The 13,028-nt window shown below is 40.9% G+C and overlaps 1 protein-coding gene across 1 annotated transcript in view; it reads right to left on the reverse strand.

The window, feature by feature from the left end:
* Positions 1-1,437: 1,437 nt before the first annotated feature.
* Positions 1,438-13,028, reverse strand: part of ERI2 (ERI1 exoribonuclease family member 2) — a 50,618-nt gene continuing 39,027 nt past the window's right edge. Inside the window, exons 6-10 of the mRNA XM_086940801.1 lie at positions 12,444-12,600; positions 5,968-6,068; positions 4,092-4,173; positions 3,544-3,632; positions 1,438-3,332 (exon numbers count right to left, since the gene is read on the reverse strand). Coding sequence (XP_086796927.1) covers positions 1,830-3,332; positions 3,544-3,632; positions 4,092-4,173; positions 5,968-6,068; positions 12,444-12,600 — 1,932 coding nt within the window. The 3' untranslated portion in view covers positions 1,438-1,829. The remainder of the gene's footprint in view (positions 3,333-3,543; positions 3,633-4,091; positions 4,174-5,967; positions 6,069-12,443; positions 12,601-13,028) is intronic.

A 13,028-nucleotide genomic window follows, 5' to 3' on the forward strand; every position in this document is an offset into this window, starting at 1 on the left:
CTTCGTGTAGGTTCGTTCTGGCGGTGGCGGGGTCTCTGGTGAGGGAGAGGATCAGTTGGGTGTCGTCGGCGTAGGAGATGATGTTGAGGTTGTGCTGGCGTGCAATGGCTGCAAGAGGTCTCATGTAGATGTTGAAGAGGGTGGGGCTGAGTAATGATCCTTGCAGGACGCCGCAGATGACTTCGGTGGCCTCGGACCGAAACGGGGGGAGGCGGACTCTCTGTTCTTCCGGTGAGGAATGAGATGATCCACTCCAGTGCCTTCTCTTGGATACCGATGTTGCTGAGGCGTTGAACTAGGGTGCGGTGGCAGACGGTGTCGAACGCTGCAGAGAGGTCCAGGAGGATGAGGGCCCCTGTTTCCCCGTTGTCAAGCAGGGTTCCGATGTCGTCGGTGGCTGCGATGAGGGCGGTCTCGGTGCTGTGGCAAAATGTTTGATAAAAAAAGCACACACCTTGTTTGGTTTAGTGCCCCAGTGAGATGTCGGTCAACGCTTTTTGCCTGCTGAGGATTAAACTAGTCCTTGAAAATTATTCTATAGTATAGAGAAAAATCTGACAAAGTGCCGGTAAAAGCTGAAAAACAAAAGAAACAAAAAAAACACCCTACGAACATTAGGAGTCCCACTTCGGTTCAAACATGCATATATCTCAAACACTCAGCCCAAAAGGCTTTCTGCTGTGTTCTGCAATTTGACGCAGCCCTGGTTCTAAGAAAAACTTATATTTACTCCCACAGGTGTTTGTTTTGAGTACATCTATGTTTTTGGGATTCATCAAATATTCCTTGAATACACCATGGAGGTTGCAGCACTTGAAATTTCATCGGCATAATTCAGGAATTCTTTTGTTAATTATGCTTTCCTCATATGTGCAAGTTTTGTTGCATGTGTAAATGTATTACTTGACCACTACCCATGGGTACATAGCCTCCAATGGTGCAAACACTTTAAATAAACTTGCAAGTTTCCTTCCCTAGATTTTTTTTATGCAAGTACAGGCCCCTTAACTTTTGGTGGAGTTTTTCCCACTTTGAATACAGCTTACAGACCAATCAAAAGTGGGAACGTGCCTCACATAGGTATGAGACTCATCATGCCGTTTTTGGAAAGTCGCCTAATTTGCAAGGCAGTGCCACCTTGGAAATCCACTCTTACCTATGTGAACAGATTTGCTCACACCCAATATTACAGCATGAACTGTGTGAGATCATTCGCTTCATGAGTGTACATTGGCGTTTGAGTACAAAACGTGTGTTTACGCTTGTAAAGCCAGCCATTTGTACAATGTACGTGGGCAGTAGTTTTGTGAATTGCCGCTCCCCCCTAGTTATTTAAGGTATTAACCGGAGTAGATGATCAATTCTAGAATTACATTAGTCAGCTTTTTATACACACATTATTGCTAACCTTGGGCTGAGTAAGTTGAAAAACCAAAATTCAGTGCGTTATATAATTTTATTTCATACTTGAAGAATACATGATACGTAAAATAGCTTGGTAAATTAGATCCTCATCAGATCAGGTAAAATTCTATTGTGAAAGAGAGCTTCGTTCAAATACAAAATGTACATGCAATTCCTAATTGAACTGGACATATCTTTTATAGGAAGGTATGCAGGCATGCTACAAAAGATTTCAAAATTCATCATATGGGTGAAATCTAGATGTTCGAACCTCTGGAAATCAATATTATAAATAGTTCATGAAATAGGTTTACAGCATTGTGAAGTATTTTGCAGCACCGAATTACTAAAAATGTGTTCACAGAAGTACATCAGCACTCCTACTCTTAGAATAGAGCAGGAATTACAAGTGACCTATCTGACATTTACATTCTCATAGAAGGCCTGAGACCCAAGCTTCGTTTTGGTGAAGAAGCTGGACCTTCTGAAGAAATTAAACTGGTGCCACGAGATATAAAACTGTTTGCAGTGATACAAGGGGAGTTTGCAGATGTCTCCTTAAGAAAAGTGTCTTCCCATTTAAAATATCCACAACCTTTCTTCTTTCCTTCAACCCGCTTTCCAATGGGACAGCTGTAAAAGGCCCTGCCTTGGTTAGGTCCAATACTTGAAACAGTCAGTCGCTTAGAGCGCCTACCACAGTTACACAAAGGGGGAGTGATTTTGCCATTGCTCACAATTCTTGAAGTCGGTTTTGTGTTAACCGAAGAGTTTAAAACCATTGAGGAAACAGTACGGGAGGGTCTTGTGCTCAACTGTAAGGATTTATTTGCTTCCACTTTATCTTCATACACAGTGAAGGGCTGTTTCTTGGGTGGAGAGATAAAATGGGAACTGGGAAACTTCCTTTTTTGAAAATAAGATAACAGAGTGGAACATTTTGACTGCTGTGTATTAGAAATACCTGCAACCTTCAGGGAACTGTTTAGGATTGTCTTGGACTGTAATGTAGAGCGCGTATGTGTGTGGTTAATTGCCTTTGGATTAGTTACAATTGCACCAGCTGGCTTTAGCAAAGAGCAAGGCTGCTTGCTATCACCTAGCATGCTTGAATGGCTTGGCATCAACTCGGGCAGCTTAAAAGAAGACGAAGCTTGCTTGTTTACTTCCCCAACATTATAAATTGTAGTATTGGGACTTTTGTACACAATTGATTGATTTGTGGAGGGAGACGTTTGAGCTTCAGTTTTCTTTCTGCTGTCGAAACCTTTATAAAAATTGGTTTCATTTGGAGACGGTAATGCTGTTGATTCAACAGGGTCTGGGCACAAGGTGCTTTCCTCTAGCAGTGGAGTGTTCAAATGTGGCTCATTTTCAGATTCATCGATTACTGCTACATCTTCCCAGTCAGCCAACATAGATAAACATTCAGAACTCGATGCTACATCTGAGTCGGAGTCACTGCTAACAGAAGAAATAGTAGTGGAAACAAGCACTAGTCCTCCCCCAAAGAGTGTGGAATTACCATTATTGGAGGCTGAAAAATTCCCTATTTGGATACCATTCGGCATATTCATTGATACGTTACGGTGATAACTGCGTGGACGTCGCACGAAGGAAGCAGAAAGACCATTAATTAGAGTTTGGGGAGATAATAAAGTTTGGGTTGCAGAATGGTCTTCAGCGGATTTCTCAATTTCTGGTTGCTGGACAGAAGTGGTAGGACTGGTAGACTTGAGAACTTCAATCTCTCCACCAGTTTCCAATGGATTGGAAATAGCATTGTCTTTCCTCAGATTCAGATGGTTCTCAGCACAAACTGAAGCCTTGTTCTCTGACACTTCAGCCATGGTGTCATTCTGAATGATGTTATTGTTGGGTAGATTTGCATTTCCAGCTCGCGCAGCAAAATTCATCTTTGGGCGTACCTAGGAATTCCAAAAAGAAATCAAAAATTGTATGCACCCATTATCAAACTTCTTGGAAGTGAACGAGACTATAGATGCAGAAAGTATATATAAAAACAACTGTAAAAGCTCACAAACATTCCGAAAGTGCATCCAGGTCTGTTCTTCATCTACCTTCGCGTGTTCCTGAATTCGAGGCAGTAAGGAATGGAGAAGTGAAGGAACCACTAACCTTATCCAATGATTTAGTAATTTTCATCATACACCCATCACAGATCATCCTCCATGCAAGACGGGCAGTATTGCGGGAGTCATCCAAACCTTCAAGAGAAGTAGTGATCGGATACATGACAGTGTACAAACTAGGCAAGGGATTCAAAACTTTCATGTGGTAATGCAGTAGACTTTAAACAAATACTGGGTAGAAGATTTGTCACTTATGTAGCACAGCACTGAACTAAAGTTCATATAGGCCCCTTTAAAATAGTCCAGATCAGGAAGCCAATTAACGTGGGCTTATGGAGGTGGCATTGGTTTTGATGAGGGGGATTTAGAAAAGTCAGCAGATTTGCATTTCGTTACGGGATCTGAAAGCAGTTAAAGGAGTTTAACACGAGTCAAGATAAACTGATGCAACCCAGACTGTACGGAGGGCTTAGACTAGGGGCTTCTGTCCACATTTGATAAGGAATACTGGACTGTGCAACTTTATTTATTCAGCTAGGAGTGTTGCTGTGGTGGCATTGCCACGAGGCATAAACAATCTATAGAACTACATACCTGAATGTTCCCGCCCGGAGAATGTAATTCCCAGATCCTGCAAGGCACCATTCAGCCCCTTTGGCTTCCGATTATAATATTGCTAAACACAGAAAAACATGCTCAATGAATGACTCAAAGTAATAGAAAGACAGTGTGATCCAACAACTTAAGTCTCTCAAAGAGGTAACAAAAGGTTATCTTTTTTTTACTCCTTGGTACACATTAAAATTACAATTTCTTTTAACAAGGTGGGTTTTCTATTAAGGACCCTTCATCACTCCAGTTCTACGCACAACCTTCGACTTCAGGGCAGAAGTCCCAATGTCAGTGGCATATATGTATATAAACTGCACTCCTGCCTAGTTAACCATTCTTTCAATTCTGACTGCACACCACAATGTGCTGAATTTGTAAACCCTTTAAAAAACTTGCAGAAGAGGTTGACTGGTGTCCAAGAAGTTGAAAGCAAAATGTATATTCAGAATCAACTTTCTAACATTTTCTGTGATGAATCAATGCACTTCTTTCTTTCCTATTTAAGTACTTGTTCTTATTGCCAAATTTCTAATATATCCTTCAGTTACATACAAACTTTCTTCCTGCAAAGTCTTTAGAAGGCCACATGTTCCCTCACTCTAAACTCATCCAAGATGGAGGTTCTTCCCTTTACTTCCTTTTCCTCCTATCAGTCCATTACTAGCCCAATCCATTCCCCTCTAAACATGCTGACCTATCCCCTAATGGTATGACACCATAGTGTTACTTCAACCTGTCTATGAATATGTAATTACTCATCACTGCAACAATAGGGGATCAGGATCTAAATATCTGTACAATCCCGCCTTATATCCTTTTTCATACATCCAAGACACAATGAATCCACTAATACTCAGCAAATTGGACTATTGCAATAGTCTACCAGTGACTCATTCTGGCATCAACTAGAACCTCAAACAATGTCTATAGAGGCCTAGACTCATCCCCAATTCACATATCACTTCCAGACTGGCGGCTTTCTTCCAAAAACAGTACCCCAAACCTCCAATGCTAGTTTTGGAAGCCGCTGTGCAACTTTCCAAAGCTACATCACTGTAACCCTATAAACGTTTAACCATAGGTAAAGGTCAGCGATTCAATACCTCCTAACAGCCTTGAGCAGCTTCCAGCCCATCCATCTTTAAAAACACTCACTAGCCAGGAAGGGGGGGGGGGGGGTATTTTAAGTATTATACAACTCAACACCAGTTTTTGTTTGTGTGTACTGAAAAGCTAGGAAAGCTAGAGTTTAAGCTCTTCAAAGCAACGCCAAGTGTTCATTTTCCTGAGTTGTACATTCATCTGACCATTTAAGATCGCATTTTAAGTAGGTATCGTATTCAAACTTGCCTTGAACCAGTAAATCACTCATCTGGCAAATGCAACCAATTTATTTATGCCACGGAGCAAACATGGGATGGCTCCATTTAGATTTGTGATGAAGAATTTACGTTGATCAGCACACAAGACTCGTTTAGATACCTTACTCTGAACTGAATTAAACAGGTTTATAATTACATTATTTTTTCGAAAATAAGGTGCACCAGGCTAATATTAAATAAGAGTGTGAAGAGGCCCCCAAAATAGTTTAACTAAAAGCGATTCATTCAAAATCGCTGCCAAATTTTTTAAGAGAAAAAATGCATATTAAAATGATTTTTTTAATAGTCATGTCGACTGTGCCATTTTCACTTTACAAGCACAGTTTATCAGCGGAGGCTCTTCATTAACAAGGAGCAGGCACAATGTGCCCTGGGTTTTAATCTATCAGCACCAACGTCTTGCTAAGAGAGGCTGCCAACAAAGACCCATGCCACACATACTAGTATTGAATCAAAATGTGTATTACCAAACTCACCTTATATGTTGCTCTTAAATCAATCCAAGAATTTAGAATTTCAGGTTTTCGAATTTGCTTTCTTCTGCATTCATACAGCAAGCAAACTTCTAGGTCCCAGTCTGCAGAGAATATCAGTAAAAGTGTAAGCCATTTTAGTTTCCAAATAACCTTGGGTTCACAAGTAGATAGCAGGCTACAAGACCTGATAAAATGTTAACAGTCTACAAACTAAAGATCATACACGGCTTCGGACCACTAGCAAATTAGTGAAATGGTATTACCAGATATTCATTTAGTTTTCTCCTCTTTAACCTTCTCTTCACCCTTACTGCAATGTAACAGATTATTACTTTTATTTCGTCAGTTAGTATAATTTTTTTATGTTGGCATCGATACACCAAATATAATTAGGTGGATAAAGCTTCAGGTTGTAAGCATTTTTCTATTGGTCAAATGATGTATACATTACTTTGAAATTCACCCAGTGTTTAAACCAAGCAAATGAGTTTTTAAATATCCTTTTCTTTTAAGAAAGATATCTTAACTAGTTTAAGATTTTTCTAAAACAGTCTAAACTAAAACTACCTGTTTCACAACCTACACGTCATTGAGCAAGTGCTGGTGGACCAGCTTAATATAAATACAATCACTAAACACCAGGAAACAAGGAAAAACTTGGAGGAAAGGCCAAAAGAATAGATCAACTTGTATAGCAGACAAAAATTGGTTAAAAGCACATCTTTGCACACCATAATTTGCATCTACGTTAATGACCTCAGGATGAATAAGACAGATATTGAAATGCATAAGAGTTAAAAACACACAAATCAAAAATATCTACACACAAAGGTCTAAAGGATCAATAGGTAATATTGAAAAGCTTGTAAGTTGATGGCTAATATGTTTAAATAGGAAGGTAACAAAGTGGATCCACATGTCGGCTAAAGATTTTAAATTCTGCAAAGCCAAATTAAAGTAGAAGTCTAGGAATAACAGCAACTGAACATTTAGTACAGCAGCCCTGTGAATAATGGAAAGCAAGGCAGACGCCACATCTGTCTGGATAAGGCGTTTCTTAGGAATGTACTGACATATTGTGATACACCTGGATAAAGACATGCAAGCAAACGTTGACAAATTCTCATGTGCAGGGCAGATATACGTGGTTGGGATAATTTACAAGATAAGGTCCAAAACGGAAAAACAATTAAAGGAAAACTAAAGCCTCCATTAAGTACTCAAGTCTTCCACTTTAAGATGTAGTGTAGAAGAAAACTGACAACATTACTTTCCAGTAACCAGAACAACCAAAGTTGCACTGGACTTAAAAAATCCAACCATGGAATGAGATGACCAGGGTAATAATTGCCATAGCAGCAGCAAAACTATGGAACTCCCTTCCCCTCAATATAAAAAGTAGCCCATCCTTGATTATCTTCAGAAACAGATAAAGACGTGGCTGTTCTCTCAACGGCACGACTCATAGACCTCTCAACCATTGCCTTAAAGTTCTATTTACTGGTCTTCTGCCTTTAGCCTCTAGCGCCGAGACACCCATGGGTAATTGTAGCGCTTTAAAAATTGCAAAAATAAATAAATAAATAATAAAATAATTGTATCAGGTAGCCTCATTATACATACTTACACAAAGTATGTTCTCGCAACAACAAAAAAATATGAATGTGTCTTAGAGATACCTGCTGAATAACAGCGAAATCTCCAGGGGCAACAGTGTGGTGGGGTAGGGGAGACCTTTTCTTTAAGGATGAGAACCCTCACTCACCCGAAGGGGACATGCTTCATCATAGGGCGTCCTCCTCACATCCAAGCCACAAGGTCCCATTTGTGGGTTATTCAGCAGGGATCTCTAGGATACTCCCTTTTTTGAGAGAACGTACTTTGTGTGAGTTTATATATTGATAGGGAGTAGTACATTCACCTACAGGCCCTCTCACTTAGATCTTTAGTGTGCATCACTTCTTAGCCTCATTATACATCAGCTTGTATATAAATATAAGAAAAATACATTGTCAGAAACAAAACTAAGATGTACATAACAAAGCAAACAAGCATTTGCAATGCAATAGGTCTCGCATTAGGAAAGATTGAGCTATTGGTATTGTAAATGACACATTTTTTATTTAGGTTTGGTTTTTGAAAATAGCAAAATTAATAGCTTTGTCATTTACAATGCCAATAGTTATAACTTTCACAAATGTGATACCTATAGCATTTGTAATGCAATATGTGTTGTATTTACGTGACTTACATGTATTGATATTACAAATAACAATGGCTTTTAAATTCTTTAAATAATACTTAAATAAAAGTTATTGTAATTTATAATGGCAATAGCTTAAACGTTTGTAAATAACTTTTGTGAAGATTATGTTCAGTGTATTTTATTGTGACGATAATCCAAAAACAGAAGGGAAATATTAACATCTTTTTGTTACATTTGTAATAAAGCTTGAAACATTGAGAGAACATATTTGAACCAGTTGTTGTTGAATGGATGCACAGATTGATGATGTGGTGCCGATGAGTGATGTTGTGATGGCGAATGAGTGATGCTGTGGCGTTCAGTGATGCTGTGGTAGCGCATAGGGATGTTGTGGTGCCCCTGAGTGATGCTGTTGTGGTGCTGAGTGATGCTGTATGCTATGCTATGTTTTGTTTTGCTAGGCTTTGTTATATTATGCTATGCTTTGTTATGTTATGCTATGCTTTGTTTTGTTATGCTATGTTTTGTTGTGTTTTGTTATGCTATGTTTTGTTGTGTTTTGTTATGCTATGTTTTGTTGTGTTTTGTTATGCTATGTTTTGTTGTGTTTTGTTATGCTATGTTTTGTTGTGTTTTGTTATGCTATGTTTTGTTGTGTTTTGTTATGCTATGTTTTGTTGTGTTTTGTTATGCTATGTTTTGCTATCCTTTGTTTTGTTATGCTATCCTATGCTTTGTTTTGCTATGCTATGTTTGTTATGCTATGCTGTGTTTTGATATGCTATGTTTTGATATGCTATCCTATGTTTTGTTATGCTATGCTGTTGAGTGAGGGTGTGAGAGTGAGAGGGTTGTGAGAGTGAGAGGGTTGTGAGAGTGAGAGGGTTGTGAGGGTGAGAGGGTTGTGAGGGTGAGAGGGTTGTGAGGGTGAGAGGGTTGTGAGGGTGAGAGGGTTGTGAGGGTGAGAGGGTTGTGAGGGTGAGAGGGTTGTGAGGGTGAGAGGGTTGTGAGGGTGAGAGGGTGAGAGGGTTGTGAGGGTGAGAGGGTTGTGAGGGTGAGAGGGTTGTGAGGGTGAGAGGGTTGTGAGGGTAAGAGGGTTGTGAGGGTAAGAGGGTTGTGAGGGTGAGAGGGGGGTGAGGGGGTGTGAGGATGAGGAGGTGTGATGATGAGGGGGTGTGTGGGGCGAGGGTGTGTGAGGGTGAGGGGGTGTGAGGGGGTGTGAGGGTGAGGGGGTGTGAGGGGGTGAGACTCACGTAAATGCGAGACCTTTTGCATATCTTTACTGGTGCAAAACGCATTGGTACCAGCATGATGCACAGAAGATGGACGGGGTTGGTTGTGATTGGTGTGCAGGGGAGTTAGAGGGGGCTTCGAGACAACATGTTCTTTCCACCAATTCAGTCCATTTAAAAAGCCACCTCTTTAAATAGCAGCAACCGAAATAAAAAATAAAATCTCCAAGTCGCACATGTATTATAGCTACAACGTGACTCATGGCATTAGTAAAGCTGTTGCCAAGGGAGTCAGGCTACTAGCAGCCAACAAGCGCGTGTTTTTCACTTTATGACTAAGAACAGAAATTCAGGAGAAAAAGTAATCACGTTTACAACTTTAACAGGATAACGAAACAGGCTGATTAAGACTGAAAGCATTTCCGAGGGCGGGACAGGGCTGCGGGCGGCAGGCGCCACTGTTGTGTGCACATGTTATGTTGATTTAAAATTTAAACTAGTCCTTTCTTTTACATATTTCATAATACTATCATTTTTGTACAAGTGTGCTAAAATGTCAAAAAGCACCAAACATTAGTGACACACAAACTAGCACATAACAATTGCATAATATGGCCTTCCATGGCGAATAATTTAGTGAATATTGCCACATACCTCGAGCCCTTTACTGCTGCAGGATTCTAGTTTGCACACCATGTTACAAAAGCATTGGGGATGACCATGTGGGCACCTAACACCCTATTGTTTTCATGTGAAAAGCTAACGCTACCTGAAATTGAGAACAGACCGGTGATGAGGTAAGATGTAGCACCTGACCCAGCGTGGAACAGTAAAAGAACTCGACTGCACCTAAAAGTGCACAACTCAATCGAAAAAACTAAAAAAGAGGAGGCCTCCATTTTGTACGGTGTTATAACGTTAGATCTAGCAAGGGGAGGCTTAACGAAAGCACGAAAATAGGATGCGCAAATAGTTTCAATGCTTTTAAAAGACATGGGTGTGTGAGAGCCCGCATAAGAAAAAGTGCAAGCGTTCAAAAAAGGGCCACGCCTGGGCCAGGGGATTACTGCTCAGAAAGTATAGCACATTAATAGACAGTGTGGGCAGCCGCCAGGCAGAGAAGCAACAGGCCCAGCCCTTGCTCAGAGGGCCTAAACATGCCTGTGGTCTGACAAACATTCAACAGTACAGATGGCAAGAATGGCTGCACAGAGAAGACAGCCGCAAGATGACGACCTTGGAACTGGGAAGCACAAGATATTGTGCGGCCTCCGTGCGTGTTGTTGTTGCTGCTTGCTGTTTAAGTACGTGTCGCGAACTGAATCGTCTCCAGGCGCTGCCTTTTTTCACCTTGATAAGAAAGAACGAGAAGCTACGGAATATTGGAGAGCGAGCAAGGTGGAGGCAGTGACAAAGTGTGTCAGCGCACGCATGAGAGAAAGAGGAACCAGTGACAAAGAAGGCGGGGCATGTTCGGTCAGAATTAGAGCGAGGAACCGGTGCTGGACAGAGAGGGCCAGAGAGATAAAGGCCCTAGAAGCGTGGGCTAGGGGGAGGGGATGGATTCACAGTCAGTGCATGAGAAAGAAAGTGTGGGTGAGCCAGGATAGAGGGGAAAGCACGGACTAGGGAAAACAAGCTCTTGGCATTGCTGTGGGGGGGCGGGGAGGGAGCGCATTGACGGGGAAGCAGCAGCCTTTGATGTGCGTGCGCGTGAATGGGAAGAGCGGCCGTGGGAGGTGGGAGGGGAAGTCGGAGAGTGCGAAGTGCAGGAGGGGCGGGGAGCGGAGCCTTTGAAGTGTGTGTGAGGCACTGAGAGACAGATGGTGGTTTGTGACGTAGCTGGTTTGTGAATGCGCACAGAGCACATGCACTGTGGCAAATCCGCCGTTGGTTTCAAAGCTTATTTGGCCCTCAATACTCTCGTCCAAGATGAGCGTTGCTGCTATTCAGCAACATCAGATCTCATACAGACACTAGAAACTATGGAGCAGGAAATGTAACAAATGAAGGATGATACATGTTTGGATTGATGGGGCTAGAAAGGCTACCCAGTCACATGCAATTCTCACCTAACCAGAGTATACAGGTCTAAGAGGTTTAATAGCTATAATTTAGGGAAACAGCCACACCCAGAGGCATTAGTTATTTTGAGATCAAAACCAGGAAGCTCGGATGAGGAACATGAATAGAAATATGGAAAAACAGGTGGAAATGTATGGGACGAGGAAACATGCATGGTAGATTGGTGTAGAGAATACTTTTCTTGTAATACTGAAAAAGATAATCTACACAGATGCTTTGTTTATGAATGCTTACAGCTACTTAATGTCTTCTCAGTTTCTACAAATTATTTTTCAATGTGAAACTTTGGCACATACGTAGGAAAGGAAGGTCCAAATAAGATTTGTACATGCGAAGCAGAGAGAAGGCTGCATTGCTTCCCTCATTTCAATCCAAAGACCTCAACAGTATAACTAGTGCACAACAGTAGGTTGTTCATACACAAACTCAAGCCTGTGTGGGAGCAATTGTGGCAAAGGATTTAAAGACAGGAGGATATGCACCTTGTACACAAACACACATGCATACATACATACATAAACCCACATACACAACCCCCACACCTCGAACACTGGACAACTAATCTTCCTCTTTCCTCATTTCCTATTGACATTTATCATGCGAGATGACAAATTCCACTTTCATACATAAGTTAGGTTGCATATGTACCGTATGTAAACAGACTCCAAAGTCCATCTTCCACTCGGAGTCCACACTTTCTTGGTGGTATATGCTGTGGTGTCTAACTTTCTCCCAAAACCATTTAAATACTTCAAGCCCAATCTTCTCAAAATACTGCTGATCTATATTTTTTTATTTCCCTGATCTGGTTTTGGATCTGCAGTCTGTCTCTCTTTTGTTTAAAGTTTTCAAACGTGGCCCAGTTTGCAGTGGTGCACTGTTCAGAATCACAAAATAAATTAAATTATTAAATGGCAAGTCCTTTATCAAGAATTTAAGGTAAAAAAAATTACCTGACCACGTAACAAATGCACACAACTTGTCTTCTTGAGTAGGAGGACTTGAAGTAGCTGAAAGGAATACAATTTGTTTCTGTGTTTGAATTTTTTGAATCCAACTGCAAAATTGTGATAAACAAATCTTAAGAGGTACACCTTCTTCCACTTGTTCCTAAAACAAATAACAGTCACCATTATTTCCCAGCTTGCTGGGTAAGACAAACTTTTTGTGTTAGTTCTAGAATAGTTTCAATACAAAATGAAATACATTTTTTTAATTAAAAAAAACAACAAAAAACGGACAAGAGACACAAATTGCCTTTTAATCATCATCATCATCATCATCATCATTTCCCATCCCTTTTTATCTAGCCCATTCCTGGTCTAAAGATTATATTTTACTTTAAAAATGTGCATGAATTTTTAGGCCAATGTAAGTGTGCAATCAATCAATCAATTAGGTGTTTATAGAGAACACTACTCACCCATCAGGGTCTTAAGGCGCGGGCATGAGGTGTGGGGGAGTGTGCAGGTCTCAAGGTCTTTCCTTAAATCGGTTCGTCGGAAGGGGGGGGGGGATGGAGGAAGAGATCGTTCCAG

The sequence above is a fragment of the Lissotriton vulgaris genome, chromosome 10 (assembly GCF_964263255.1).
Source record: "Lissotriton vulgaris chromosome 10, aLisVul1.2, whole genome shotgun sequence".
Taxonomy (NCBI): Eukaryota; Metazoa; Chordata; class Amphibia; order Caudata; family Salamandridae; genus Lissotriton; species Lissotriton vulgaris.